Source organism: Elgaria multicarinata, chromosome 7 (genome assembly GCF_023053635.1).
Source record: "Elgaria multicarinata webbii isolate HBS135686 ecotype San Diego chromosome 7, rElgMul1.1.pri, whole genome shotgun sequence".
Taxonomy (NCBI): Eukaryota; Metazoa; Chordata; class Lepidosauria; order Squamata; family Anguidae; genus Elgaria; species Elgaria multicarinata.
This window is the reverse complement of record NC_086177.1, coordinates 87,340,416-87,366,649: the sequence shown is the minus strand read 5'-3', so window position 1 is coordinate 87,366,649 and position 26,234 is coordinate 87,340,416. Positions and strand designations below refer to the sequence as shown.

The 26,234-nt window shown below is 38.8% G+C and overlaps 1 protein-coding gene across 1 annotated transcript in view; it reads right to left on the bottom strand.

The window, feature by feature from the left end:
- The window catches only part of VPS13B (vacuolar protein sorting 13 homolog B), a 434,090-nt gene that overhangs the window by 89,643 nt on the left and 318,213 nt on the right, over positions 1-26,234 (bottom strand). Inside the window, exons 37-39 of the mRNA XM_063130990.1 lie at positions 6,291-6,493; positions 4,452-4,659; positions 3,963-4,147 (exon numbers count right to left, since the gene is read on the bottom strand). Coding sequence (XP_062987060.1) covers positions 3,963-4,147; positions 4,452-4,659; positions 6,291-6,493 — 596 coding nt within the window. The remainder of the gene's footprint in view (positions 1-3,962; positions 4,148-4,451; positions 4,660-6,290; positions 6,494-26,234) is intronic.

Here is a 26,234-nt window from a genome sequence, read left to right as displayed (position 1 = left end):
ATGCAATTCATCTGATCTTATGAATTTCCATTATATTATGTAAAACAGATTGGCCCGGGTCCAACAATCCAATGGAGCTTTCCTATTTTATCTGTCCCCTGGAAACCAGACTTGAGGGTTAGAGGAGCCTTTGGAACACCAGGGGATGTGGTGAAGGAGGCTGGAAATCAATGGATATTGTGGCGGGGGATGGGTCTTCCACCTCACGCAAGAGTACCTCTGGATCCATTGATTTTACCCTTTTTACATACTGTAGATCACATTACAGCATTTACATACAGTTCATCTTTGTTTACCCCTTAGCTAGAAAGTAATGACTTGGGAAAAGCAAAACAAAACACCTCCCCCTCACAAAACACACTATGTCATGCAAAACCTACATTGGATAAAATAAAATTTCTGTTTAAAAACAGCTTGCTGCTGCTTTCTATCCTGCATTTATAACATTCAGAAGTGTCTCTCCGTCTCTGGTCCAGTCACTGCACACACAAACTTGACTGTGAATCAATAAAGAGAAACTAATAACTCCCTTAACAGTCACTGGGTTCCTCTTCACACTTTCTGCCCCACATTTCAGAACCATGGGACTAAATGAATCAACCTTCCTCTAAAGCAGAGGTGGGGAACCTCAGGCCCATGGGCCAAATCCAGCCCTCAGGGGTTTCCCAGATGGCCACGCCCTTTCCCACAACTGTTTTGTGTTTTCCCTGCTTCTGTGCAGTTTTCCCCATTCTATAAGGTTGAAATGCTTCCCCTAAAGCTTAGTGACTGGCAGTAAGAGCTTTAAGTTGAAATATGCTGCAATTTCTGTGTGTGTTTTAGTCCCACCTTTTTTGCCTTTGGCCCCGCCTACCAAGTGCTGCTATTGAAATTGAATTCAGCCCTCAGGCTGAAAAAGGTTCCCTCAGCAAAACTGAACAAAAACTTACGTATGTATTTATTTGATTTATATCCCTCCATTCTTTCAAGGAATTTAGAGCAGTGTACATGCCCCCCCCCACTTCCCACTTTTATCTTCACAACAATCCTGTGAGGTAGGTGAGGCTGACAGGTCCAGGTCATGAAGTGAACTTCATGGCTAAGAGGGGATTTGAATCTGAGTCTCCCCCAGTCTTCATAAAACACTCTAACTACTGAAGAAGGATGCAGCACTCTCTTTCTCTGGCTGGCTATCTGTGCTCTCTCTCACAGCTCCTCCAGTTCTCAATGCCCCAGTCGGATCCCCCGACAGTCGCTCTGAGATCTTGCAAGATTTCACGGACAACATGAAATCTTATGGTGGCTTCTTCGCTGAAAATTGTGGGAAGAGAGCAGGGGGAATCTATCTTCTTGTGGTTAATGTGTAAAGCACTATGAACACTGATGGTGCCAACTAAATATACCCTATTTCTTTGATTCTAAGACACACTTTTTCCCCCATATAAACATCTCTAAAAATGGGGTGCATCTTAGAATCGCGGGTGTGTCTTAGAGTTTTTTTTTTCTGTTGGTGGTACTGAAATTAGAGTGCGTCTTACAATCGATGGCGTCTTACAATTGAAGAAATACGGCATCAATAAATAATTACAATAGCAGGAGTGCAACCTCTCTTATGAAGACTCTTCAAGTTGTTTTACACTGTTTCTAGAGCTTTCTGACAGGCCTATTGGCTAAAGAGTCACAGCCCCTTTTTGGATGCTATGGTAAATCATAGTTTAGGACTATGGGAAAAGCTCTAAGGCTCATGCACGCCCCTCACCACGCCCTGTTCATGATTGCAAGGGGATTAGAAGCAACTGCTTTTAAACTATTCAGAATTCCTTGCTAAGTCTGAACTAAGAGGAAGTCTAGTTTGTTTAAACCAGCCTTCCCCAAGCTGATGACCTATAGATGCATTGGATTACTAATCCCATCAGCCAATGGTCAAGAGTAATGGAAGCTATAGTCCAAAACATCTGGACGGTACGAAGTTGGGGAAATTTGGTTTAAAGTATGGTTTGTTTAAACAAGCCAGGTTGAAACTGCCATTTATGATCTTGCCTGGTTTGAACAAAATACAGAGTCCCCTGCTCACTTTGGATGTAACAACAAATACTGGTTATTTTAAAAGTGGAACCTTCAAAATCTACTACTTGTACTAGAAGAGGAGAAGGGAAAACACATGAGTTTGAGGTTTGCTGAGGCTCATTCCTGTAACACTAAATTATGCTTTAGCATTGCATTCAAAAAGGCACATAGTGTGAATTTGGGATTATTTTGGCACTTTCTATAAAGGCCACTGTGGAGTCACAGTGTCTTTTCCTGGCCCCAACAATATTGTTCTCTCCTGTGGGTTGGCAGTTGGGACTATCATGTTGGCAGCAGAACAAGTTTCCATAATACTCTATAATACTATGACAGGCTGCTACAAGGACGGTCAACATAAAAATGTCTTCAGTCAACAATTAGCTGCAACCATAATTATTTGACATTTCCTTTTATGTACAACCATTCAAATACGCACAACTACTATAAGTAGATGGGAAGGCACATGATACTGTATTATAAAAAGCATTGTGTCTTCCCAAGTTGCCTTGGTTCTTAAAGATTGATAGGGCAATTGAACAGCAGATCTGCAATGAAGGCAAAAACGGCTAAATACTATCTTATGATGCATTAGACTTCAAATTGGCAGACCAGATAAAAATAATGTGGACATTATCTCTAATATGCAGAAAAAACAAAATAAGGTTTGGCAATTCAGAAATAGTGAGTATTTCATGATTCATCTGAATAGTGATTATTTCAGAATAAAATCTTTTGTATGTATGAATGAAAGAGAGAAACCAATGAATATCTGTTAGTAAGTGCCCTTTCAGAAATCAGATTCAATCTAGGATTCTGTATAGGTTTTTAGGATTGTCCCTGGATTCTTATTAACTAGAGCCGGGTCTATACGAGCCGTTTATTCTAGAATAATATCAATGTCGTCCCTACCAGGCCAGATGATGCACAGCTGATCCAGCTGTGATCTTGAGTCTACCACTCAGTTATTCAGGAATATCGCTGACTGCTTTTGTCACTTTTTTCCGTCTCTCTCGCTACAATCCCAAAGCTGTTGGGATTGTAGGAAAGTTGTTGATGTTTGGCATGAGCTCCTGGCTCAGCGAACAGCCAACTTGCTGTCAGGGGCATGTGCATGGACATCAGTGTGTTTCATCACCGTGGTTTTCCCCCTAAAAAACCCCAAATATATCTCTGTGCAGCAACGCATTTTTGACACAGTACCTATTCCCCCCTTGTTTTGCTACATGTCTGCGCTGTGTGCATCTCTCAGGAGTTACTAAAAAAAAATTCCATGCCCCACACCCATCTGCCTCCTGCCTACATCTGCTGATAGACGTTCAGAACCGCCATCATGAGGCACATGTTCATAGAATCATAGAATAATAGAATAGCAGAGTTGGAAGGGGCCTACAAGGCCATCAAGTCCAACCCCCTGCTCAATGCAGGAATCCACCCTAAAGCATCCCTGACAGATGGTTGTCCAGCTGCCTCTTGAAGGCCTCTAGTGTGGGAGAGGCCACAACCTGCAATGGCTCTCCTTTACTTTTGGGAAACTTCCCTCGCGTGTGCTGATCACAGACGCTTGCAACCCTCGCAATTATCCCTCTTCCCTTGCGAAAGGACTGCTGGTGTAGATTAGCCTTAGATTTAACAGCAAGGCTGGTCCAGGAATGAGGGAAGCAAATATGCATAAGTGGGAAGTTTGCAACCCCATGGCCTAGTTCTGATTCTTTTGTCCTGAGTAGCATTGTGTCTGTAGAGGGCCAGACTTTTTGTTATTATTTTTTCAGGCTTGGTCAACCCAAAACCTCAAAGTAAACTATTAAGAAACAACACTTTCACGCAACTGCTTGTTCATTATAAGCCAGAGATGTGTTTTAAATTTTTTTCCACTGGCACTTCAAGATACTTTCAAAATTAATTAAAATGCTACGAACCTGAAGGACATCTCCAAGGTCTGCAATACTAATATCTGGATCTTCAGTAGTGTTAAAAGGAACTGGTGTGATTCTCACAAGCGTGAGCACTCTGGGTTCTGGATATCTCCATAACATCATTCCTGGATTATCCTCAGTTTCATTGTAAAACACAACTTCATAGGCACCGGGTAGTTTCTGTGCCTCTAACAAATTGGGGAAGGAAAAGCCGTAATTGATTATATAATTTCTAAAAAGGGAGCATGCTGGTTTATGAGACCAAAGCAATTAAAAACAAATCACTTAGGATCAAAAGGAGAGAAAATAAAAAAGCAATTTCCCTAAGTTTTAAAAGGTCATAGTAAAATGGAAAGAAATCCAAAGCTATTTTTCTAACAGATGCTTTTTAGTTTTTTTAAAAAACCCACCCCTGCTAAAGGAAAGTTATATTTAACAGGCTGCTACTGATTATTTTGTAATTGGAGTGCATTTTAAAAACAATCTTTGTACCTGTATCTTGTATGTATTGAAATAGGCCTGTTCGCAGATCATCTGAAGTATGCTCTGTTTTAGAAAACTGGTTTCTCTCTGCAGATATCTGTACTGGATATGTGTGATCCATACTTTGCCCCTCCACACTGTCTTCTTGTACAAGATAACTCTGCAGATGTTTGTGCAGAAGAACTAAGCAGTTCAAATGCTCTTGTCCCCAAAAAACCTTAAAGAACAAAAGTAAAATTAGCAACTTCAAAAACATTTAAGCACTTCATGTTCAGCTATCACAAAGCCAACTTAATTGCTAGTTTATTCTAGGAATTCTCCAGATTTATCAGATAAACAAGCTCATGCATCTTGAAGGGTTTAGAAGTTAAGAGCTTGGCCCTGAAATTCTTAAAAAGGCAGAAGCTATTTATAGTGGCAAACATTCTAAGTGCAAAGAACTTACAGCAGAATTTCTTATAACAACTCACAGTGAACTTCCTTAAATCACGAAAATGGAAAAATTATATCTCAGGGGTAGCAAACAGATCAGCTTTTTATCTTTTCACAGGTTAAATGAAAAGAGATGGAGAAGATCTATGTAATATCCTTTAAAATTCAATCCTCATATAAGAAAAACAAAGTAGGCATGTCAGAGAAGAACCGGCATCTTCTACACTGCACAGGTAGGGGGAAGGTGAGCAGGAGAAAGCTGATCCTCTGCTACTTCCTAAAATATAAAGATGGGTTGCAAGATATATCTGGAAAGATCTTGTATGCCACTAGTAATGCCTCTGCTCCTTTAAGGAGAGCAGTCATCCTGGGTTACTACTGCTGTAACTATTCTTGTTAAAGTATCATTCACTACAATCCTTGCCAGATTATTAGCTCTAATATGATTTTCACAAGAACTACAGATGCTGCAATTATTATTGACCATTAGGTTTCAGTTCAGAAAATAGTCTCAGAGGATTTTTGAATTACCCAGATTGTTTGCATGGCACTTTGTCAAGCCAGGAGCTTGGCTTGCTATTTACTCTGCAAGCACTTTTCAGCATATCCCTGTTCCTAGCATTTATTAAAAATATGAGGAAAAGCTGACATTAATGTCAGGACTTATATCAGCCTTCCCCAACCTGTTGTCCTCCACATGTTTTGGATTTCATCTTCCATCAGCCCCAGCCAGCATGACCAAGGAGCTGCAGATGAACTGAAAGGCTGCTTCTGTAGGTTGGCATTTTTACCATCAGCCAGTCCCTGAGTCCATCTGCAGCTCCTTCTGCCCATTGCTTCTGGAGGGATGAGCTCAGAGTATGATGGCAGTCTCCAGGGAGCAGAAAAGACTAACATAAATAGATGTCTGTGGATTTGCATTGGCTGAAAAGCACAATATAAATACAACAAACAAACAAACAAACAAGCAAACAAACAAACAAACAGTCAGTCAGAATGCTACTGGAATCCAAACATCTGTCATATAACCAAAAATTCTTCAGATTTCCCCCCCCCCCAAGTTACTGGAGATTATTATGTAAAATGTATATAATATGAATATGTTACAATCAACACTGTGAAGTGATTCCCTGTGAATGTTTTTAATACTGTTTGGAAGACCAGTGTTTACTTATTAGAGCTGCAAGGCAGGAACATGCATGCACAGTACGGAGAGTGCAGAAGAGGATTTTGCTAGTAACCTGATATAACTTTCCTAAGGGAACACACAAAGTTGTAGGTCATTTCCACATATTAAAACCAAAATACACACGGTTTAAAATGTCCTTAAATCTAGTGAATTTTCTCGTGCTGCTCAATTTCCTATTGCCCAGGCACACACACCCTGCCCATAGTTAGATATTACCACATACAGACCTGCATCAGTCCACCTCTCACATCGACATACACTTTTGGAACTGACAGCTCTGGACCAGGATTTCCACTGTGTTTACACCATTTGGCTTCCAAAGCTACAGAAAAGCAAACAGGTCCAACCAGAGTTCTGTTTTTTTCCTGGAGACTTGTCTTAATAAGGAAATCACTGATGTCAAGCATAAATGATGATCCATTAATTATACCTGATGAACAAATGAAAAAAAAATGTCATTAAGGTTACTGGTGTCTATAACTGCACTTCTAAAATACACCTATAGCGTTTGCCTTTATTAGAAATAAAACACATATTTCTTAAGCTCCCTCTCAGTTGAGAATACAGTTTCCTGAACCCTCCTCAGCCATAGTTCAAGGGATGCTTTGTGCAAGCTCCCCACAAAATATACAAAATAAGTGGTCTTTACAATGGAAGCCTTTCATTTTAGACTTCTTGCATTATTTTTTTCGCTGTTCAAGTTTAACACTTTCTTATAAATATTAAGATGTTCTCTTTATAATCTGCCATATAATATGAGAGAGAGAGAGAGAGAGAGAGAGAGAGAAAGAACGAGAACATGAATTTGTTGTTCATGGCATATATCAAATGCTTATGCAAAGCATGAATTACTGTTCTATGAACAATTACAAACTTATTTATGTTGCTATTTTGTCTGCCAAGTTGTTAATGCATTGCATGAGGAGAAAATAAGAGAAGACAATTAGGAAGGGAGGGGAAATCCTGATGAATAACTGAGTGAAAGGGGAGCAAGGAGCAATATTTTCCAATCATGCATGAATAACACTTCTCCAGGGCTACAATTTTTTAAAAAACATATTAACCACCAGAAACGTTTACAAAATATCTATAACAAGACTTCATTGTCATTTTTAAACTTCCTGTTTATTGAAGTTCCCCCCATCCTGGGTATAACAACAGAAAACAGTAACCTTGAATAACAAAATACAAATAAGTAGCGTGGAGTTATTTGAGTAGGATACTTCGAAAGACCAGCTGCACCAGAAGAAAACCAGCAATACAGAGTCTGATGCACTATATTGCTTCCCACGTCCTGTCCGACATGAATTGTGGCAAGAGTCACAGTTATCACGTGAAATGGGTCAAAGTTTGCATACCCATGGCCTCCCCAGTCCTTGAAAGGGATTACTTTATCCTGATCGGAAAAGAAGAGGATGTTCAAAGATTGGGATGTGTTGAGACACTAATTGTGTTAACACTTTAAACCACCCCTTCCAGACCACAAGAAGGGACTATGAATTTCATGGCTTCATTGCAATATGGTGACAAGAATGGAAGGGTTCATATATTAGGGTTGAAAATGTGTTTTCTGTTAAATGGACAGTCTTGTGGTGATAGCAACATTTTCACTCTCGATGATGTGAAAACAATCACAATAGGAGAAAACACAGAAGACTTCTTATTGGTTGGTGATTAAAGCATATCAAAACAATTACATACATTCAATTTCTTATTCCTATTCTAAAAATTAATAAGACTTGATGGTGTTCTTTCAAAAGACTCTACTGGCCCATTTTTTACATAATGTGTGAAGAAGCAAAAGTGATCCTTGAGCCTGCACACCCACACCCACAACGCACCCTCTAGCATGGCCAAAAGGAAATCAGAAGCATCCACTTCCTGTTTTAAACTAAATGTAGTTTTTAGTTATGTCCAAATTGAGGGAATACTGGATAGTTTAAACCAGCTTTCCCCAACCTGGTCCCCTCCCAATGTTTTAGACTACAACTCCAAGGATTTGTGACTATTAGCCATGCTGACTGGGACTGATGCGTGCTGAAGTTCAAAACTTCCAGAGGACACTATTGGGGAAACACTGGCTTAAACTATGGTTTGTTAACAAGCCAGGATTATACACCAAAGGTTGATCCTGATTTTTTCAACAAGCCATAGCTTTAACTATCCACAGTTGCCCACAGTTTGGCTTGTTTTAAAGAGGAAGAGGATGCTTTTGATCTCCCATGGCTCACTTCTGTTTGTTCACATAGTGCTAAACTGCAGTTTAGCATTTCATTTGAAATGGACTGTTTGTCAACCTTCTCTTTTTTTGTTATTTGCAGTAGCAAAATAATTTACCAAGTTACATGAATTTACAGTAAATATACCAGCAGTTTTATACATAACCAATTGCAGTTTATTTTCTTAACACAAAGTCAATGCACTGCTAGATTTGATAGTACCTATTTATTTTAATTGAGAATAACATTGCCTAAAAATCCTCACACTTCTATTGCAGTTCAAAGTCCTTCAAACTGTACACACACACACACACACACTTAGGACGATAAATTCAAAGTGCTGGACTTGAGGACCAGGGGTTCTTTCCCACTTATACTATTCATATTTGGAATTGTTTGATAATGTTGAATATTGAATTTCAGCATACTTAAATTATAATGGCAATGGCTTATTTTTCTAAAGTAATTTAATATTTATAAAAGATGAAAGATTAAAAAAAGCCACCTAGGGCCTACAATAGACAGCTGTTTCATAGAACAGCATTTTCAAACCTCTGCTAAGAAAAGAATCTTAGTGAGTCAGAACTTGATCCAGTGTACAACGTAGAGACACCTGTATCAAACATATAGTGGGGGAGGGAGAAGCAGAGGGATTTTCCTATTAATTTCTTTTAGAAATTAGGGAAATGAGTCTGTTTCCTTCATGTAAATTTCCAAATGTAACTTTCATGCCAATAATAATTCCATAATATATTGAGTTATTACTTCTAAACAATGAAGTTTATGTTATAGAACAATAACGTTCATCGGCCAATTCTTTTCACCACAAACTTATTTCATTGAATTTGATAGCAACAACGAAAATGTTTCAGGCGCTAACACAAGTTTCTGTGGATTAGGAAGCACATGGCTTGTGTAGCACATGGCTTGTGTAGCAGGCTTCCAAGAGGATGAACTGGGAGGGGGCAAGAAAAGAATTAACAATGAAGAGACAAGAGAGGGAGGTGGCTGAAAGAGTGGAGGTGTGGGGGAAGAGGAGAGATGACAACAAAACCAGAAAACAGAACAGGTGGGTGAGGTGGAGGAACATAGGAGAGAAAAAGAAGAAAATGGAGGGTAGAGGTGAACAATTAGTGAAGAGGGGCGGAGAACGGAAGCAGAGAGAGGGAAATAACAGGACCACTGGCAGAGCAGAGAGGAGGAAAAAAGGAGAGGTGAGAAATGCAAGAGAAAGCAGGAAGGGAAGAAGAGGAAGAGAAGAGAGGGACAAGAGACATGAGGCACTAAGCTCATTAATTAATCCACACAACTTGTCTACTACGACTCCAAAGTTTCAAGCACAATCACCCCACTTATCTAGCTGAGTTGCTAGCAATTAAACCTGGGGACCTTTTATAAACAAAGTCATTTCATTTGATTTAATATTTGTATGTTATTTTCCTCAACAAGTTTATGCTCAGTGTGGCTCGCAACAACAGGGCTATCAAATCACATTTCAGTCTTCGATGTGTACCCCGCCTTTCGAAAGCAATACAGTAAACATATCCAATTCATAAAGAAAAATAAATAACCAAATCAATAATAAATAACATTTCATTGACACAATTAAAGGCAATCACAGAGGCACATCACAAAGGCAAGGATGTATTCCTCACCTCCTGCTCCTAATAAAGCTCCCGCAGCACCACATACCTCCCTACAGATATCTCATAGTGCTTATCTTGATAAGATAAATAAAGAGGATTTCTTCTTGCATGTAGTATCCACAGCAGCACAATTGCTATCATGTTATTCAGCTGTTACCCATCAGCAACTGTAAAGATTTCAGATCAAGGTAAAAATTAAATGTGTTTTGAGCTCATCTGTAATAGGTTTGAGCTGTGCTTAACCCACGCTGGGGAAAAAAATAAAATAAAAATAAAATAAAATAAAATCTGCATGCAATCCAAATTCTCTAGGAGACTTCCTAGCACCTTCTGCTCCACATTCAATTAAATTCTGAAAATTTTCTTTTTGAAGACTTGGTGATATAGTTGCAGTACCTGTTCATACAATGCAACCATGTCTACTCTTCCAATGAGCTAAGTGTCTCCACTCTCTGAACTTAATTTCCCTACTTGCATTATGTGCAATTAAGGCTAACCAGGCTCCTATCTAACCAGGATAGAAAATTAGTTTCAAATCCTAGCTTCACGAATGGGACTGGGCTATAAACTCTCAGAACACCAGGCCAGTATGGGGAATGTGAGGCCTGACTGCACTTGTCATATATCCCCATTGAGCCCTCTCCACTCCACGACAAAGACTGAGGCCTAGGCCGTAGCTAGACCTAAGGTTTATCCCAGGATTGTCCTGGGGTCAAACCTGTTCATCTAAGTGCCACACAGGGCATCTAGCGCTCAGGCAGGGACATACCCGGGATGATCCTGGGATAAACCTTAGGTCTAGCCACGGTCTAATCTACATCAAGCAGGATATTGCACTATGGAAGTGGTATATAAAAGGCAGGAGCCACACTACTGCTTTATAGTGGTACTGAAGTGCACTGACGACTGTTGGGGCCCATTGGCACATACCATATACCGCTTTCATACTGCTATATCCTGCTTGGTGTGGCTCCTGCTTTTGTATACTGCTTTCATATCACTTTCATAGTGCAATATCCTGCTTGGTTGTAGATTAGGCCATAGACTTCATTGGGCCTCTATCACCTTTCTTGATTTATAGGATCAGTCAAATACATTTCTGCTGCCCTAAATATCTACACTGCATGACCTGATAGGTGTGTTCTAGAATACATTGTAATGTTCCAGAATATCTGAGTGTTGCATCTGAATAAGTTCTGTAACACTGCAAAAGATCCTATGGCTATATTCTGCTTCACTAGTGCAGCAAAGTATTGTCACGGGTTGTTTGTTCACTAAAATCATTATATTACAAAGTTTGGCCCAAAAAAGGTCTTGTATACTTTGTCTCTCAAAGTAGATTTGGGAGCATGTTTAGAAGTCTGCAACAATATCAATGCTAGGAAATACTCCAGCCTCAATTATTACGAGATAGTGATAAAAAGACAGAATATTCTTTTCAAGTCAGTATATATTTCATTTAAGCCCAACTGATCCATAAAAGAAAAAGGCTCTATGAATTTCAAATGAAGATGATTTACATTGCAAAGCAACTGCACTGGGATGCAACAAAATGTTGAAACATATTCTTATTTTAACCTTACTAAGAGCCAAAAATTTGCTCAAGGACAATATAACTTTCTTTTTCAGTTGTTCTGTTCGTTCTTTGGAATGAAATAAACTTTCCCGTATAAATCACAGTGCACCTAATGAAAGGGTGGGCATGGGGTGTTGGGGATCCTTAAAAAGGAATATTCAGTCAGAAGTCACACAAAGTGCAATCATGAGGGGGTTAAAAGAATAAGTACTTTAAAAAAAGCAGAAGACAAATAGCTATGGACTTACTGCAAGAGTAATGGTGAGTGAAATAAGACATGGGCTTTAGTAAAATGTCTTTCAGGGGAGCATCACATACAGAGAAATCCCAATAGGCCGAGGCGTGTGGACAAAGTGAATTTGCATGCTAAAGGACAGGAGTGCTGAAACACCAATGGAACATATCAGCATGCCCAAGAGTCTTACGTTAGGATTTCTAAGCACCTGGTCAAATTACAAAATCTGAGCAGAATTTATTAGGTTACTTTCCTATGGTTCAGTTTGAAAATATAAATAAAGAGTTTAACTTAAATCCACCTTCCCTTCTTCCCACCCACAAACAGGACTTTATTCAGCTCTCCCAGGACACTCTCACAAATCTACTGTGGAATTTGGTCCTTCTTTTAAACAGATTAAATCATGGTAACCATTTCAACTCAACTCACGGAATCCATGTATCTTCCTAAACGATTGTTGTGATATCCATGCTCTGCTTGAATGGCTGCTTGCCGAACACTCGACATACCCTTCAGGCAGTACAATAATTTAGCGTAAGGAACCAACAGTTTCACGACTTTTAAAAATAGCCCCAAATGGTTTGGACGAGGTTTACAAAATGCCGCCAGCCTTACATTGTCAGGCTCCACTTTGATCTGCAATAACACTCGGATGCACTGCCGTGCTGATGGAGCAAAAGACAAGGAGGCTCCTTTACAATGAGGCTTCTGTATGTCATTATACAGATTACAGAGGGATGACATATGCTAGCAAGGAATATCCAGGTATTCTTTATACAGCTGGACATGATTTAGAAACACTTGACAACTCTGCAAGCAGGTGATTGATACTACCAGAAGCTGATTTGCATAACAATTAAATAAACCCAGAAATATTAAACTTTTATAAAACCACCATGCGATTTATTTTAATTTTAAGATGAGATATTTAAACATGCAGCACACTGATAATTGCCAGGCAATTATAGCAGAATCTCCCATTACTGTGCAGCAAAATTATAATGGACCGTATCATTTGTTTTCCCCCATGCTGTTTGAATCCATGAAGTAGCCGTGCTGGGTAGAGAAAATCTTAAGAGTACCTTTCCCTTTCCATCTAGCTCTCTTCCAACTCCCTCACAAACTCATTTTTTTTCAACCATATTCTGCATTGTGTGTGTTACAAATGAGTTGGTGAGTTTGTATATTTGCATCACCTCTGGGTTTATTTGAAACTGAAAGCACACATTTGAGTCAGAGATGGGAAGAATGTCAGAAGAACATAAATAGCTGCCTTGCACAACTCAGATGATTTGCCCAACTAGAGCAGTATTCTGACCAGCAGGCACTCTCTAGGATCTCAAGCCGAGTTCTCTCCCATCACCTGTTAGCTGAATGTTTATTTTAATTAGGGTGACCATATTTGGGAAACCAAAAAAGAGGACACCTAGTGTGTGTGTGTGGAAGCAGCTTTCTGAGTCCTGCAGAAAGTACGTTATTCCCCCGCCACCTTAAAGAACCCGACTGGAGTGGAGGAGGGGAAAGGATTTCATTCTGCACCACCACCATCCACTCCAATGGGGGCCTTTTCTATAATGTTCACGAATGACCCACTTTCCCCTTTAAGACCTCAATTGGAGCTCGGGGTGGGGGAATGATGTGCCTCAAGAAAGCATGTCATTCCCTCTTGCCATGCTAATGGCAGCCTTAAAGAGGAAGGTGTGTCATTCCAGGACATTATTGAAAATTATAGAAAATCCCCCCTGACACCATGGAAAGAATAAAAACCAGGACAAATCCGGGGAAATCCTGACAGTTGGTCACCCTATTTTAATTGAACCTGGGACCCTTCTGCATGCTAAGCATGTGCTCTGTCACTGAACCACAGCCCAGGGATCTTTAAACTCACATAAGTAGTATAGGAGCTGCTATCCAGTGGTGCGATCCCATGTGGATGCAATGTGTATGAATATTGCAACCCATTAAGTGCAACCAATTGCATTAGTGGGGTTGGGCAATAGCAAAATCAGCCAACCAACAAAAAAAGAGATGCCCTTTATTTTCTGAGAATACGATAATAGTCAAGTCTAAAACATTTTCTTGCTCCTCATCCCCTCAGGCCAGTACAGGCCATGTCAAATCTACGTAGGTAAAATGATGTGTTTGTATGCTTGGATTCTTATAAATCAAGATATGTCCATTCAATCCTAACAACTTTCAGAGTAATTTCAGTTATACCAAGGCTGGTTTCTGTCCAAAACTTCTGCACCAGGGCAGTGTTTTGAATTGGGTTGACCCTGCAGTAAAATCACATGTCAGAAATCAATCTTGGCAAGCAGAGTATGCAAATTTGGTCATGTGGTTCACTCAAAATCCATTTTAGTTTTGTTTATTAATTACAGTGTGAGTCCAAAACTTGTGTAAATATCTTCTAATCTGTATGCATGTAATTACACACATAGTATGTACGTGCATATAATCACAAATATAGTATATATGAAAGGAAATATTTACTGTGAAGTTAAATATAAGTAATAGCATTATTATTAATAATGATATTAACAACAATAATAATGTATTACAATTAGTAATAAATAGCATAACCAATTGATTGTGAGCTTTTTCAGCACCACATTTACACTATTTGTGGACTAACACTTAGTGATAATTTTCAGATACTGGGGCATATGTTATTGCATGTGTGTGGATGTGTACCAAATTGAAATAATGTTTCCATTTGAGTATGGTGTAGATTGGTTATATCAATCACTGTCTATTAAACCATGCTAAATTAGCTTCACATGGGTGCACATGTCAACACATGTCCAAGTATATATAAATAATCACTATGGATTTGTCCACAAATGGTGCACTAATTGTGATACATTTTATTTATTAATAATTAATACTTTAATAGTTTTATTAATGCAGTTGTTTGTTTATTTATTTATTTATTTATTTATTACACTTATATACCACCCCCATAGCCAGAGCTTTCTGGGCGGTTTACAGAAATTCTAAAAACAAGTATACAAAATCTAAAAATTTAAAACACAGAACATACACACATAAAGCATTAAACCATTAAAAACTAAACATGTAGGTGATTAAGATGTGCTGTCATATGCCTGGGCAAAGAGGAAAGTCTTAACCTGGTGCTGGTTATTAGTTATTAGCATGTTTAAACACAGAGTAAATACACAGTGGCTCCCATGCGGCTCTGTGTGTGAGCACATGAGAGTGAAAGAGACAGCTACCTGGTACAACACATCTCATCTCTGTCAGTGTCCTCTTGCCTGTAGCTGTTGCTGCTCTCCCCCCTGCTTCAGAACTGGTAGCCACTTTTTCCAACTACTACTTCTAAACCCTGGACCTGCTCATTCTGAAGTTTTAGGATGTGAGAAGAATCAGGGTAAAACCAGCAAAACTAATAGGAGGCAGGCTCCGCAGTTGTCTGGTCCTTGAAGGGTCACTGGATACTGCAAGTGTCCCAAGGATGTGTATAGATCATACATGTGCTCTTTCTTAGATCCTCTCACTAGCCAATTAAAAATGGTCAGTGTGGTCTCTGAAGAAGGATGCAAAGACCCACAGCTGAACATTAAAACATGAAAGAACAGAATTCTTGAGCACATACTCCAGTTAACAGAAATGTTGTGCTAGATGGAATGACCAGACCAACACCATCAGCAGAGAAACGTAAGACATCAGGTTAAGTGAAAATGCTAGCAATGATCGACTTCAATAAATTAGACTACTGGATTTCTCATTAGTGTGAAACAGAGCCTTGTGATGGTTCATTCTCCCCAGGAGTACTATATTTCTACATTACCAATTAACCATTTTCACTGAGAGAGTTTTTCAGCGTTGTATATGGCCACATGTGGGCTCTGTAAAAACACAAGATGTGTTACCAATGGTAAACAGAAATTAATGACCTTGAACAGACCAAATCCTTGAATTCATCATTAATGCATATCCCTCCTGCATTACAGCAGCCCTGGCAGCTTGAGCGTGTATTTTATTTGAGTACTTCAAACACTAAAAATTCAGGGACATCTATTACTTTAATCCATTGCAGGCAGTGCTTGATTTAACTTTATTGGCTGTGCTGGTGGTAGTAGATATATATTGGGGTGGGGGGTAGGGGTGGGAAGCAATGCTCTCTTACGCATCTTTTCAAACGGGCTTAATTATATTTTATAGCCTAGGCTAAGAGTCCTGCTTGTTTTGTGTCTAACAAGGTTCAAATGGAGTTCAGGCCAGTGATGAATCAGAAGCGAAGTCAGAGATGGCTATCTTTATGAAATGAGCTCATCTCCATTTAAGAAAGACTGAGCAGGTACATCGTGTCCAATACTGAATGCTAAATAGCCTGGAAATCACAATATATGGTGAGCAGTTTGATAATTTCTGATGTATTTATTTTTGTAGCTTTTTGGTTCAGAGCAAATACATAATCTAATTCTAAACACATACTTTTTCACTTTTGGTTAACTACTATTTTATGCATAGACTGTGTTACTATATAAGACTATAAGAATGCTGGTTCAAGCCAGACTCAACTTTACATTTGAAAATGTAACATGAATTTATTATCACCCAATACACCAGTAAAGAAACAAGGAATTGACAGTTAAAATAATGTGCAAACCTCAAAATGTTATCATGGTCATTTACATTTAAAAGGTTATAACTGTCATTACAATGCTAACCAATAGAGAAGAGGTGGGCAGAGTTCAGGCTTGCAAGATCTACTTTGTTTTTGGCTAGTACTCTGAGGTCCATCAATCAGAGCCAGGTTCAAAATAGCAGCTTTCCTAAGCTGCTATTTTGCATCTGCCTCTAGTTGAGGGATGGATACAGGTTAAAAATTAAGGATCAGGGTTTCTCTATGCATGTGTTCACTAATCCTTTTACACAGAAAACCAATCCTAGCTCCCAGCCCAATTTCTTTTTCAGCAAGCAATTTTTTTTTGAGGGGAGGACTTCTGAATTTTTGTAATTGTTAGACAATTGGGAGTCAGAAACCCAAGTCATTCAGTAGATCTACTAGCATATCCCAAAGTACTTTCTGTCCACCTCTGTTATACAGCACTTTCCATTTTTTTTATTGCACAAACCCCAATAAGTCTTGTGCAGAAGTAGTTTCCAGAAGACTGTACCCCCACGTCTTGGGATTCACCCTTACATCTCCTATTTACTAGATCCCAGCTGTTCCAGCAAAGTCTAACTTTACAGCTAACAATATTTTGATAGTAGTTTTACAATAGTAAAATATAAAGTGTCAGGCGCATGACTCCACCGTACTGCTGTCATGCACAGCACATACATCAATTTAATAAACAAAATGTTCCTTTCTCAGAGGATATGCGATTACATCCATTATGAATGTAACTGAACGGGGGAAAGTTTTAAAAGAAACAAAATATTTTGAGACAATTCCATCTGAATGTCATCCCTGCTTTGCACTTTCCTAAGTGATATGGCAGGTGGAACTGCAGTTTTAATGGACCTTTATGTTTTGAACATTTTTTTCTTTCTCAGAATCAGCCAGGTACAGTTAATTTGTAATATCTGAGGTGGGGTGGGGGGAATAGGACATGCCAGTTCATCAGTAGCAACTCTGAACTCTATTATAAAGTAACAGTAGGGAACCTGACCAGGATTAATAGTGGTACTCAGTCCTGGGATTAGGTGGTGTCTTATTTCATGGATTCTAGGCCATCTGTTCTTCCCTCCTACATTTAGTTCTGCAGAACTATAAACGCACCTCTACCTCAGGGACTATAGAAAGGAATTAGAATTGTTCTGCTTTTCATTATCACAAGATTCAGTAACTCATTTCATTGTCAGGATAATCCCCTTTTACTCTTTCTTTTGCGCTTGTAGGGTATGCCAAAATGACAAATAAAATCCCAGATGTTAGAGACCTGATGAGGTCTCCACCTTTCCTTGAGTGTTGTGTTTAAGCTACTTGGGACACAGTGTCAAAACTGACAGGACCCTGATGCCCACACCCAATATTCATTATGGTTCGTTAGTGATTTGTATAGCTGTCTACAGGCTGAACTTCCACTTCAATCCTCAGTGGCCATTAAAATGTTTAGTTTGTCCTTTGGCTTTTACTGACAAAGAATTCATTTCCTATTGTTCAAGTGTTGGAAAGAGTTTACGGTTCTTTCTAAAAGTAACAAAGGTCTTCTGGGTGCTGTAAATGGATTGTTACTGTACCATATTATTTTAGGTAGTCAAAATTAATTTGATGCTTTATTTCTCCTTCGGCTAACTTTTAGATCTTAAGCATCCACGGGCCATGGCAACACCTTAGTACAGTTCTCTCATGAAAGCCTTTTAATTTGCAATTGGGGGGAAAATGTTTTCTGCTTATTACTCATTTTTAACTGCATTGATTTCTAATTGGCAAAGATCTTCAATGCGTTACTTTTTGAATGATTTATGACTTAGAATGTTTTATATAATTTACAGATTTTGTTCTTGTTGCATATTTGAAGGAGAGACAATCATATCTATATACAGAAAAAAGCACTACGGAAGTTATTCTGAACTGCAGCTATACAGTTCACTGCATTTCTTTCTCTAGCCCAAGACATTAAGCCTCTGTTCTTGGCTAAAAAGGGATTTGAGAGAGAGAGAGAAAATAAATTTCTTCCTTTCATTTTGGAGACTGAATTTATCTCTACTTTTCTCTTCTACCTCTGTATCAGATATGTAGTACCACGGTCAGAGCCATTCTAGCTAAAGAACTAGATTAAATGTTGTAAAATGTGTTTTATAGGTTTGCTGGTATTACACAGAGGTGCAACACCCACCTTTGCTTACTACAAACCAGTTATGAGCAATGATTTAAGTTACTTTCTTCCGAGTTTCGAACTACCATCCTAGATTATTTTGATAAATCACATTTTGTGCCAATCCTATGGACTGCTGTACTACAAAATAAGCACTGACGGATTATGAAGGCGCTTTGCCTTGGCAATGTCACTGCCAGTAGTATGGCATTGTCAGAAGTACATACTGTTTGTGCCACCAGGACATTGCTTGGTGCTCCTACTCTGCCACTGTCACCAAATGTACAGTGATATCAAACAAAGCTGCTGAAAAGATATGAGTCCTGTTCTGAACACTGGGCAGTTACTGAGGAAAAGCAGGATTAAGAAGCAATGTTGTAAGTCAACGAACTGTTCTGGACATACTATATCATTAAAATCTGATTCTGGAAAAAACTAAGACCTATAAGTAGGGATAGGAGAGAAATTTGTGGGTTGACATTTTAATGTGAACGTATCTAATTTTGGACTTTTAAACCAATACACAAATTAAAATGCTTTAAAATTTCAACTTCAAATTGGGCAACGGAGTTCTCCAATCAAAAAATGTGTACAAAATGCATTATATTAGGGGAGAGTGAACACAAAATTATATAAGTGAAAAACAATGTTTAAAATGCATAATATTCAGAAAATTAGTTTCATAAACTCTATATTAGACAAATGTTTGTATAAAAATGTATGTATTAGGAGAAATGTACAGAAAAATGTTTATCAATTTTCATGCAAACTTTAAAAAAAAAATTCTCAACATTCAGGATGACATACACTTAAGATTTTAAAATTGAGGAATTGAAAGAAAACGTAATAGACTTGTCTGCTCATAGTGAATGTCACCTTCTTAAAGAGGCAAACTCTGAGCCATTAAACACATCTAATTTGGACAGTTGTCAATTGTTGTTGTTGTTAATATTATTATTTACAATATTTGTATTCTACCCTATATCTGAAACAGATTCTGAAGCAATGAACTTAAAAAGTAAACAAGTAAAAGAAACAAAGATTAAAGCACCATTAAAATAATACTTTCTAAAAACAGAATGCCAATAATAACCATGGCTGTCAGTTAATGCTTCCTGGAATAGAGCTGTTCTGAGAATCCAAGTGTGACCCTCGGGAGTTAGCAGTGCTGGGTTGGGTGGGTGGGTTACATCCATAATGCTATGAAAGTTTAGACTGGTTTGTGGCCTTCATAATTAAGATCCTTACCTTCACTATCCCTGTAATACCTAGAATGCTAGTGGCCATTCTTTTTTCTCTGAAGTGGACCTTTAAGCCCCTTAATTAGTTGGAGGCCTAGTCCTAACACCACATGACTTGGAATGACTTGACAATGAAGCATCCCAACTGTATTTTGCTTACTTCAAAGACCACTGTATAAGTGCAATCCTATACTTCAGAATAGTCAGACAGATGCCCAACCAAAGCATAGCCAACCAAAGGATCACAACTATGCTTAAGCAGAGACATGTAAGGTTGAAAATGTTTGTGAAAAATTACTCACTGAGATTTCTGCAACCAAAGCAGGATCTGCACTACTGTTTTATAACAGTTTATAATGGTTTTGACAACTGTTCAGGACCAGGACACACGCCATATACAGTTTTCAAACCGCTTTCAAAGTTTTATATCCTGCTTGGTGTAATTCTGGCCCAAGTTTCTATAATTACTACATTACTATTAAAAACAAATATTCAAGACTCCACCAGGAGCACAGAGGACAGTATGAATATTTTAGCGAAAGCAGCAAAATTGCACTATTAGATAATACTCCCATGCGAACCTTCCCAGAAAAGAACCAGCAACTTAGTGGTGCTACCTGTCCCCTATCCCTTCCAACCATTCTGGTTGTACTGTATTTATACACTTCAAGACAGTAAGAGCGCAATCTTATGGGGTCAGAGCCCTCTGCCTATCATATGCCCTGCCGAAAAGAGCCAGCATGGTGAGAAGAGGATGGAGGCAATTCTGAGCCCATATGGTTGTCTTACCGTTTGGTGGGTGGGGAGAAGACTGGAGAGGACATAGGATTCTGCATATCCTCTCCCCACCCAACAGCATGCCCCCTTTCTCCCTCTCTGACTTCCTTTACGAGGCCACAGTTGCAAGGGAAGATCCATGATTGGATCTCCTCCTCTGTCCTTGTACCTTTGTTTATGGGCAGGAAAAAGATCTGCAGCATCCTATGGTACCCCAGACACTGTCTAGGGGCCATAGGATTGCTCTCTCTCTGTAAATAGCAAAAAGCTCCTCCATTGTAAGTTGGAGCTGTATAATACACACATCTCATTTAACATAGACACTGCTTGGTTGTATTATTGCATTAAAAAGCAATAATTGTAGGCAGAATAAAACATTTTTAAAAATGGATACAGAACTTTTGCATTTTTAAAGCCAACCTTGGTCTCAGTTCAATGATACCCGTGTGCAAAAGAGCACTGTGTACATACTTTGATAGGGATACATATTACCTCTTCTGTTAAGATGTAGATAAGTCCATAAAGGAAGATAAACTGGCTAACCACACTGCATCACCACTGTGCCTGTTTTCACATATGGGAACAGATCTATTCATCAGGCATCCCAAAGCATTCAGTGGAATCCCTCATGGGTTTCTAGACACAGAATACTAAAAAAAAATTAAAAAGTGTCTCTAATAGCAGGATCCCACAGAGTTCTGTGCATGCTATTTTCCTATCATATATGGAAGATGATCAGGTCAGCTTTTAATAGATAAGCTACTATTAATAAAAACAAACTAAATTTTCAGAATTGCTTAAGACGGCCGACAGAAGGCTCTGGCGTGGACTGGTCCATGAAGTCACGAAGAGTCGGAAGCGACTGAACGAATAAACAACAACAGTAGGGGGAAATGGCTATTAACATTCCAGATTAAAAGGCCCTAATTAATAATATCTGGGGAAAATCTTTTAATGCAAGGTTATCAGTCAATTAAAACTCTCTTAAAGTCATTAGGCAAGGTCATAAGCTCTTGTTTTGCCTCCGTGAGGGAGGAAACATGCCTACAACACATTCCCAAGTGAGGTTTTAAAAATGGTTCTCAGCACATAAGAATCCTCTTACATTACAAACCAACTTCCATCTTCTACAGAAAGACTCATCTGGAAAAGAGTCCGTTTACACTGTTTATACAATACTGTCATATAAAATTTGTAAAAAAACATATTTCACTAAAAATAGCTTGCGTAAGTAAGGGATTAGAGTAGTTTCTGCTTCTATAATTGTTCCTTTGTAGTTTTTTCCATGATGTTTTCTGAACAGCGCCTTTTGACTATGTTTATTAAAGTCAGCACATCAAAAAGGATCAAAGCCACTGCTAGTGAGAACTAAAAAAAAAACCTCAAGTGTGTTGTGTTGTCTCACGGGAGAATTATGCAGATTCAAGTAAACAAGTGCAAATTGTTGAGGTTTTAATGAAAATTTTCTACAATTATTGAATCTGAAGTCATTGGTTATTATAACATCTGTACAGCAGATGGTCATTCTGTATAAAAGGCAAGCAATGCTATTTTGTCTGTTTTAACAGTACATCTGAGATGACTACTTTTTGTCATTGTATGCCGTTTGCTTCAGCAAATAATTCGTAAAATGCAGCTGCTGCAGATGTTCACCACAGTTATGTGATTGTAAAAATCCGAAACACAGTGAAGTATTTGCGTATTAGTTTCATATGCCAGCATCAGCTCTATTTGGCTCGAAAGGTTTATCCATAAAAATGTGAAAATAAAAAGAGAATGACTCTGATATATTTTCAATATTATACTCTTGTTTGAGATATAGCTACTGCAATGTTATGTTCAGCCAAACTATACTTACCTGCAGAGTTGCCCTGGAAATAAGCAAATTCAATCTCTCTTTAACAATATATTTCAAAGTAATACTTTAAGCAAAATCTATACTGCAGTCCTAGCCTGGTTTTTTTTAAAATCTATTAATGTGTAAATTCACACAAATAAGAAGTTCATAAATTTGTATGATTGCTCTATGAGGATTTTCTTTTTTTAAAAAAACTTATACAAAATGCCTGAAATTAATGCACATTAAACATGCTTTATGATCAGTTAAAATCAAATGTGTACGTTTCCTTAACTATAAACTTCAGATTTTAAAACTTTTGAGTGCCTAGAGATAGGTAGGTGTTTATGTGCATGTATGTCTGTGCATTGTCAAATTGAAACATATTATTATTACTGTAGGAGAAATATGAAATCACTTTGTCTTTCCTACTTTACAATCTGGATGGGGAAGTTCTTCAATAATAACTTTCACTTTGATTAGGCTTGACATTGCTATTAGTTTATTAAATGTATTTACTAGATTAAAAACATTCCAGAGATTTGCACACAGTTTTCATTTAAATTCACAATCTGTCTCCTTCTGAATACTGCATACGTATAGAAGCGTAACTGAGGCTGGAATCCTAAACCCACTTACCTGCAAGTAAGCCCCTTTTAACTCAGTGGAACTGACTTCTGCATTGGATTGTGCTGTGAGTGTACGAGAATGTTCCAGAGATTATGGGCTATGCTCTTACAGAGGTGTTAAACCTGATTTTGGGCTGTACCACTTCAGGCTGCAGATGGGTGGTCACAACATGGAATGTCCCACCCTATCTATCTGCACAAAAAACTACCAGGTCAGGAAGAAAGCTAGGCTAGAATTCTACACCCTGATTGACTAGTTTTCTAGATGGAGGGGCTTTTTGGAATGGAGGAGTATTAAACCATGTGAGCCCCTCTTGTAATCTGGTGGGGAAGTGTTGGCTGCTAATTCACCTCCCCCACTGCACACACTACCACCAGCTCATCTTCCACAACCTCCTCATTTGCTACGTGCTGGTTCCCCTCTATTCAGTACTGGTTAGGCTTCATCTTGAGTATTGCGTCCAGTTCTGGGCACCTCACTTCAAGAAGGATGTGGACAAGCTGGAGCGTGTTCAGAGGAGGGCAACAAGGATGATCAGGGGTCTGGAAACAAAGCCCCTGAGGAGAGATTGAAAGAACTGGGCATGTTTAGTCTGGAGAAGGGAAGACTGAGGGGAGACATGACAGCACTGTTCAAATACTTGAAAGGTTGTCACAAAGAGGAGGGACAGGATCTCTTCTCGATCCTCCCAGAGTGCAGGACACAGAGTAATGGGCTCAAGTTACAGGAAGCCAGATTCCGGCTGGACATCAGGAAAAATTTCCTGACTGTAAGAGAAGTACAACAATAGGGAGGTCGTGGGCTCTCCCACACTAGAGGCATTCAAGAGGCAGCTGGACAACCATTTGTCAGGTATGCTTTGAGGTGGATTCCTGCAATGAGCAGGGGGTTGGAGTCGATGGCCTTATAGGCCCCTTCCAACTCTACTATTCTATGCGTCTATGATGTGTTGCTTGCCTCTGCCATTCCCCTCCCAAATAGGCAAGAAAGTGAATGGCAATCTCCTAGGAGCCACAGCTGCTACCCCCTCTCAGAAGAAGAGAACAGGAGGTGGTGGCAGCTCCCTGCCTACCACTGCAAATTGTTTGCTCCCCCAGATGGGTTAATGAGCAAGTAGCAATGGTGTCTAAGAGCAACAACCAACTCTTGCTCACCTGTCTCTACCTCTGGGCCATGTATGTGGCTGCAGCTCTTCGCCACCATTGCCACCAGCCCACTTGAGTGAAGGTGATTGAGAAGCAGTAGCCACTTGCGCTCTATCTGGAAGATGAAGAGGAGGAACCTTCAAGATTGGATACAACCCTGCTACAGGTATACCACCTCAGTGAGAACAAGACTTACATTGTTAAAATAGATGGGTGAACATTAAGATTAAATGATAACTACTGCTGAGGCTGTCAAATTGCTTTTTATAGCCTCATACATCAATGGAAGGACATTGGGCTTTGGGATTTAGGAATGTTTTGTAGGCATCTTAACATGCCAGATAAGGGTTGCTCCAAGAATAGCTGAGGGGAGGCGGTGAAAAAGAAAGAACTACCAGAACAGACAAAATTGACTTGTATAACTATGTAAAGGTATTAAGAAATGCCCTGTTTTCTACTCTGGCGCTGGTCTTTCCATGTTACGACTGAAGTACAACCACAAACGTGTCAGAATGCCTTTGCTCTTCTGGTCTGTACAGCAGCGTATTTATGGATAAAAATGTTTGTTTATGGGGAAAAATATTTTCGCCTCCAGCACAACAGTCTTTCACGTTCTATGATTTTTTTTTTATTTTTTTACTCTTAAAACAAAGAAGTGCTAGGATTTATTGGCCCAAGTAGGAATATTCTTGATGAAAAAGCAATAAATCACCCAGTTTGTCCTGGAATGTATACTTCTCAGCTACAAATCGCTACCTTTATCTCTTAAGCTACTTATGCCAACTCACTAAAATCTGGCAAATATCCAGTGAGGAAAAACGTACTGTTTAAATAACTTTTAATAAAAGACTCCCTAATATAGTATAAAAAATCGGTGCAAAATCCAAAAATTGAATGGAAGACCATTTATAATTCATACTTTTCAGTTAAGCTTTGTGTTTGCTCTATGGTGTGCATGTGTGTGTATTTAGTAGTAAAATGTAGATAAATATATCTTTATGTGCTTCCAACGGTGAGTATAATTAGTGGAGACAATTTAGTATTTGTGGTCTTAATTTCACAACTAAATTATCCCACTCAAAATATATGGACTGTTTAATTACCATTTTTTTAAAAAATCTGTGGCATATTGCTTTAATATATACTAACAGCATTTCATTTACGACTCCAACTCTTGCTACTGGTATAAGCATCAGTGAGTCTCAGGCTTTTGCTGCTTCACCACTCCTCCTGCATATCTGTGAGAGGATCAGAAGCTTTCACTTCCATTTTTGATTAATTGTAGTTTGTTGTTTCATCCAAATCCAGACAAAATGCAGTTAGCCTTAACTATAGTTTACTGAAACAAGCCATCTTTAAACCTTAGTTTATGAAGCTGGCTTGTTTAAACAAACCATAGTTAAGATTAGCCACAGTTTAGGGTTTGGACAAAAATGACAAACTGCTGTTACTCAAAAACAGAAAAGAAAACCATCTAGCCCAATACTGAACACCGACTAGCAGCAGCTCTCTAGGGTTTTAGACAGGAGTTTTTCCAACTCTACCTAGAGATACTGGGGACTGAACCTGGGACTTTCTGCACACAAAACATGTGCTCTACAACTGAGCTATACATTGAGTAATCACAACTTACTTTTATGTCTGAACACAGCCTATGTAGCCAACAAAAGGGATTGATACATTACATTCTGTTAAGTGACAGTCATGTTACCCACAAGGGCCCAGGAAAACCAGGACACAGAACAGGAACAAACTGCAGGAATGTGAACATACCACAAATCACTCCCTTTTCACTCAAAAGTAGTTCTTGTCTATTTGGCATCAGTGACCATCAGTAACCCAGGTTGAAATGAAATGTAGTACATTTTTTCAGCTCAGATACAACATTAAATCATGGTTTAACATTATGAGAACTAGCAACAGTGAGCCTCAGACTCACATGCTCTCCGTTCTCCGCTCTCCTCCTCTAAATGTGAAAGGAGGTGATTAAAATCTTACTTTTGGTTTTGAATATACCACATCTGAACTTGGGAAACTGTGGTTTAGTATAACTGTAGTTCATTCCAGCAAATCA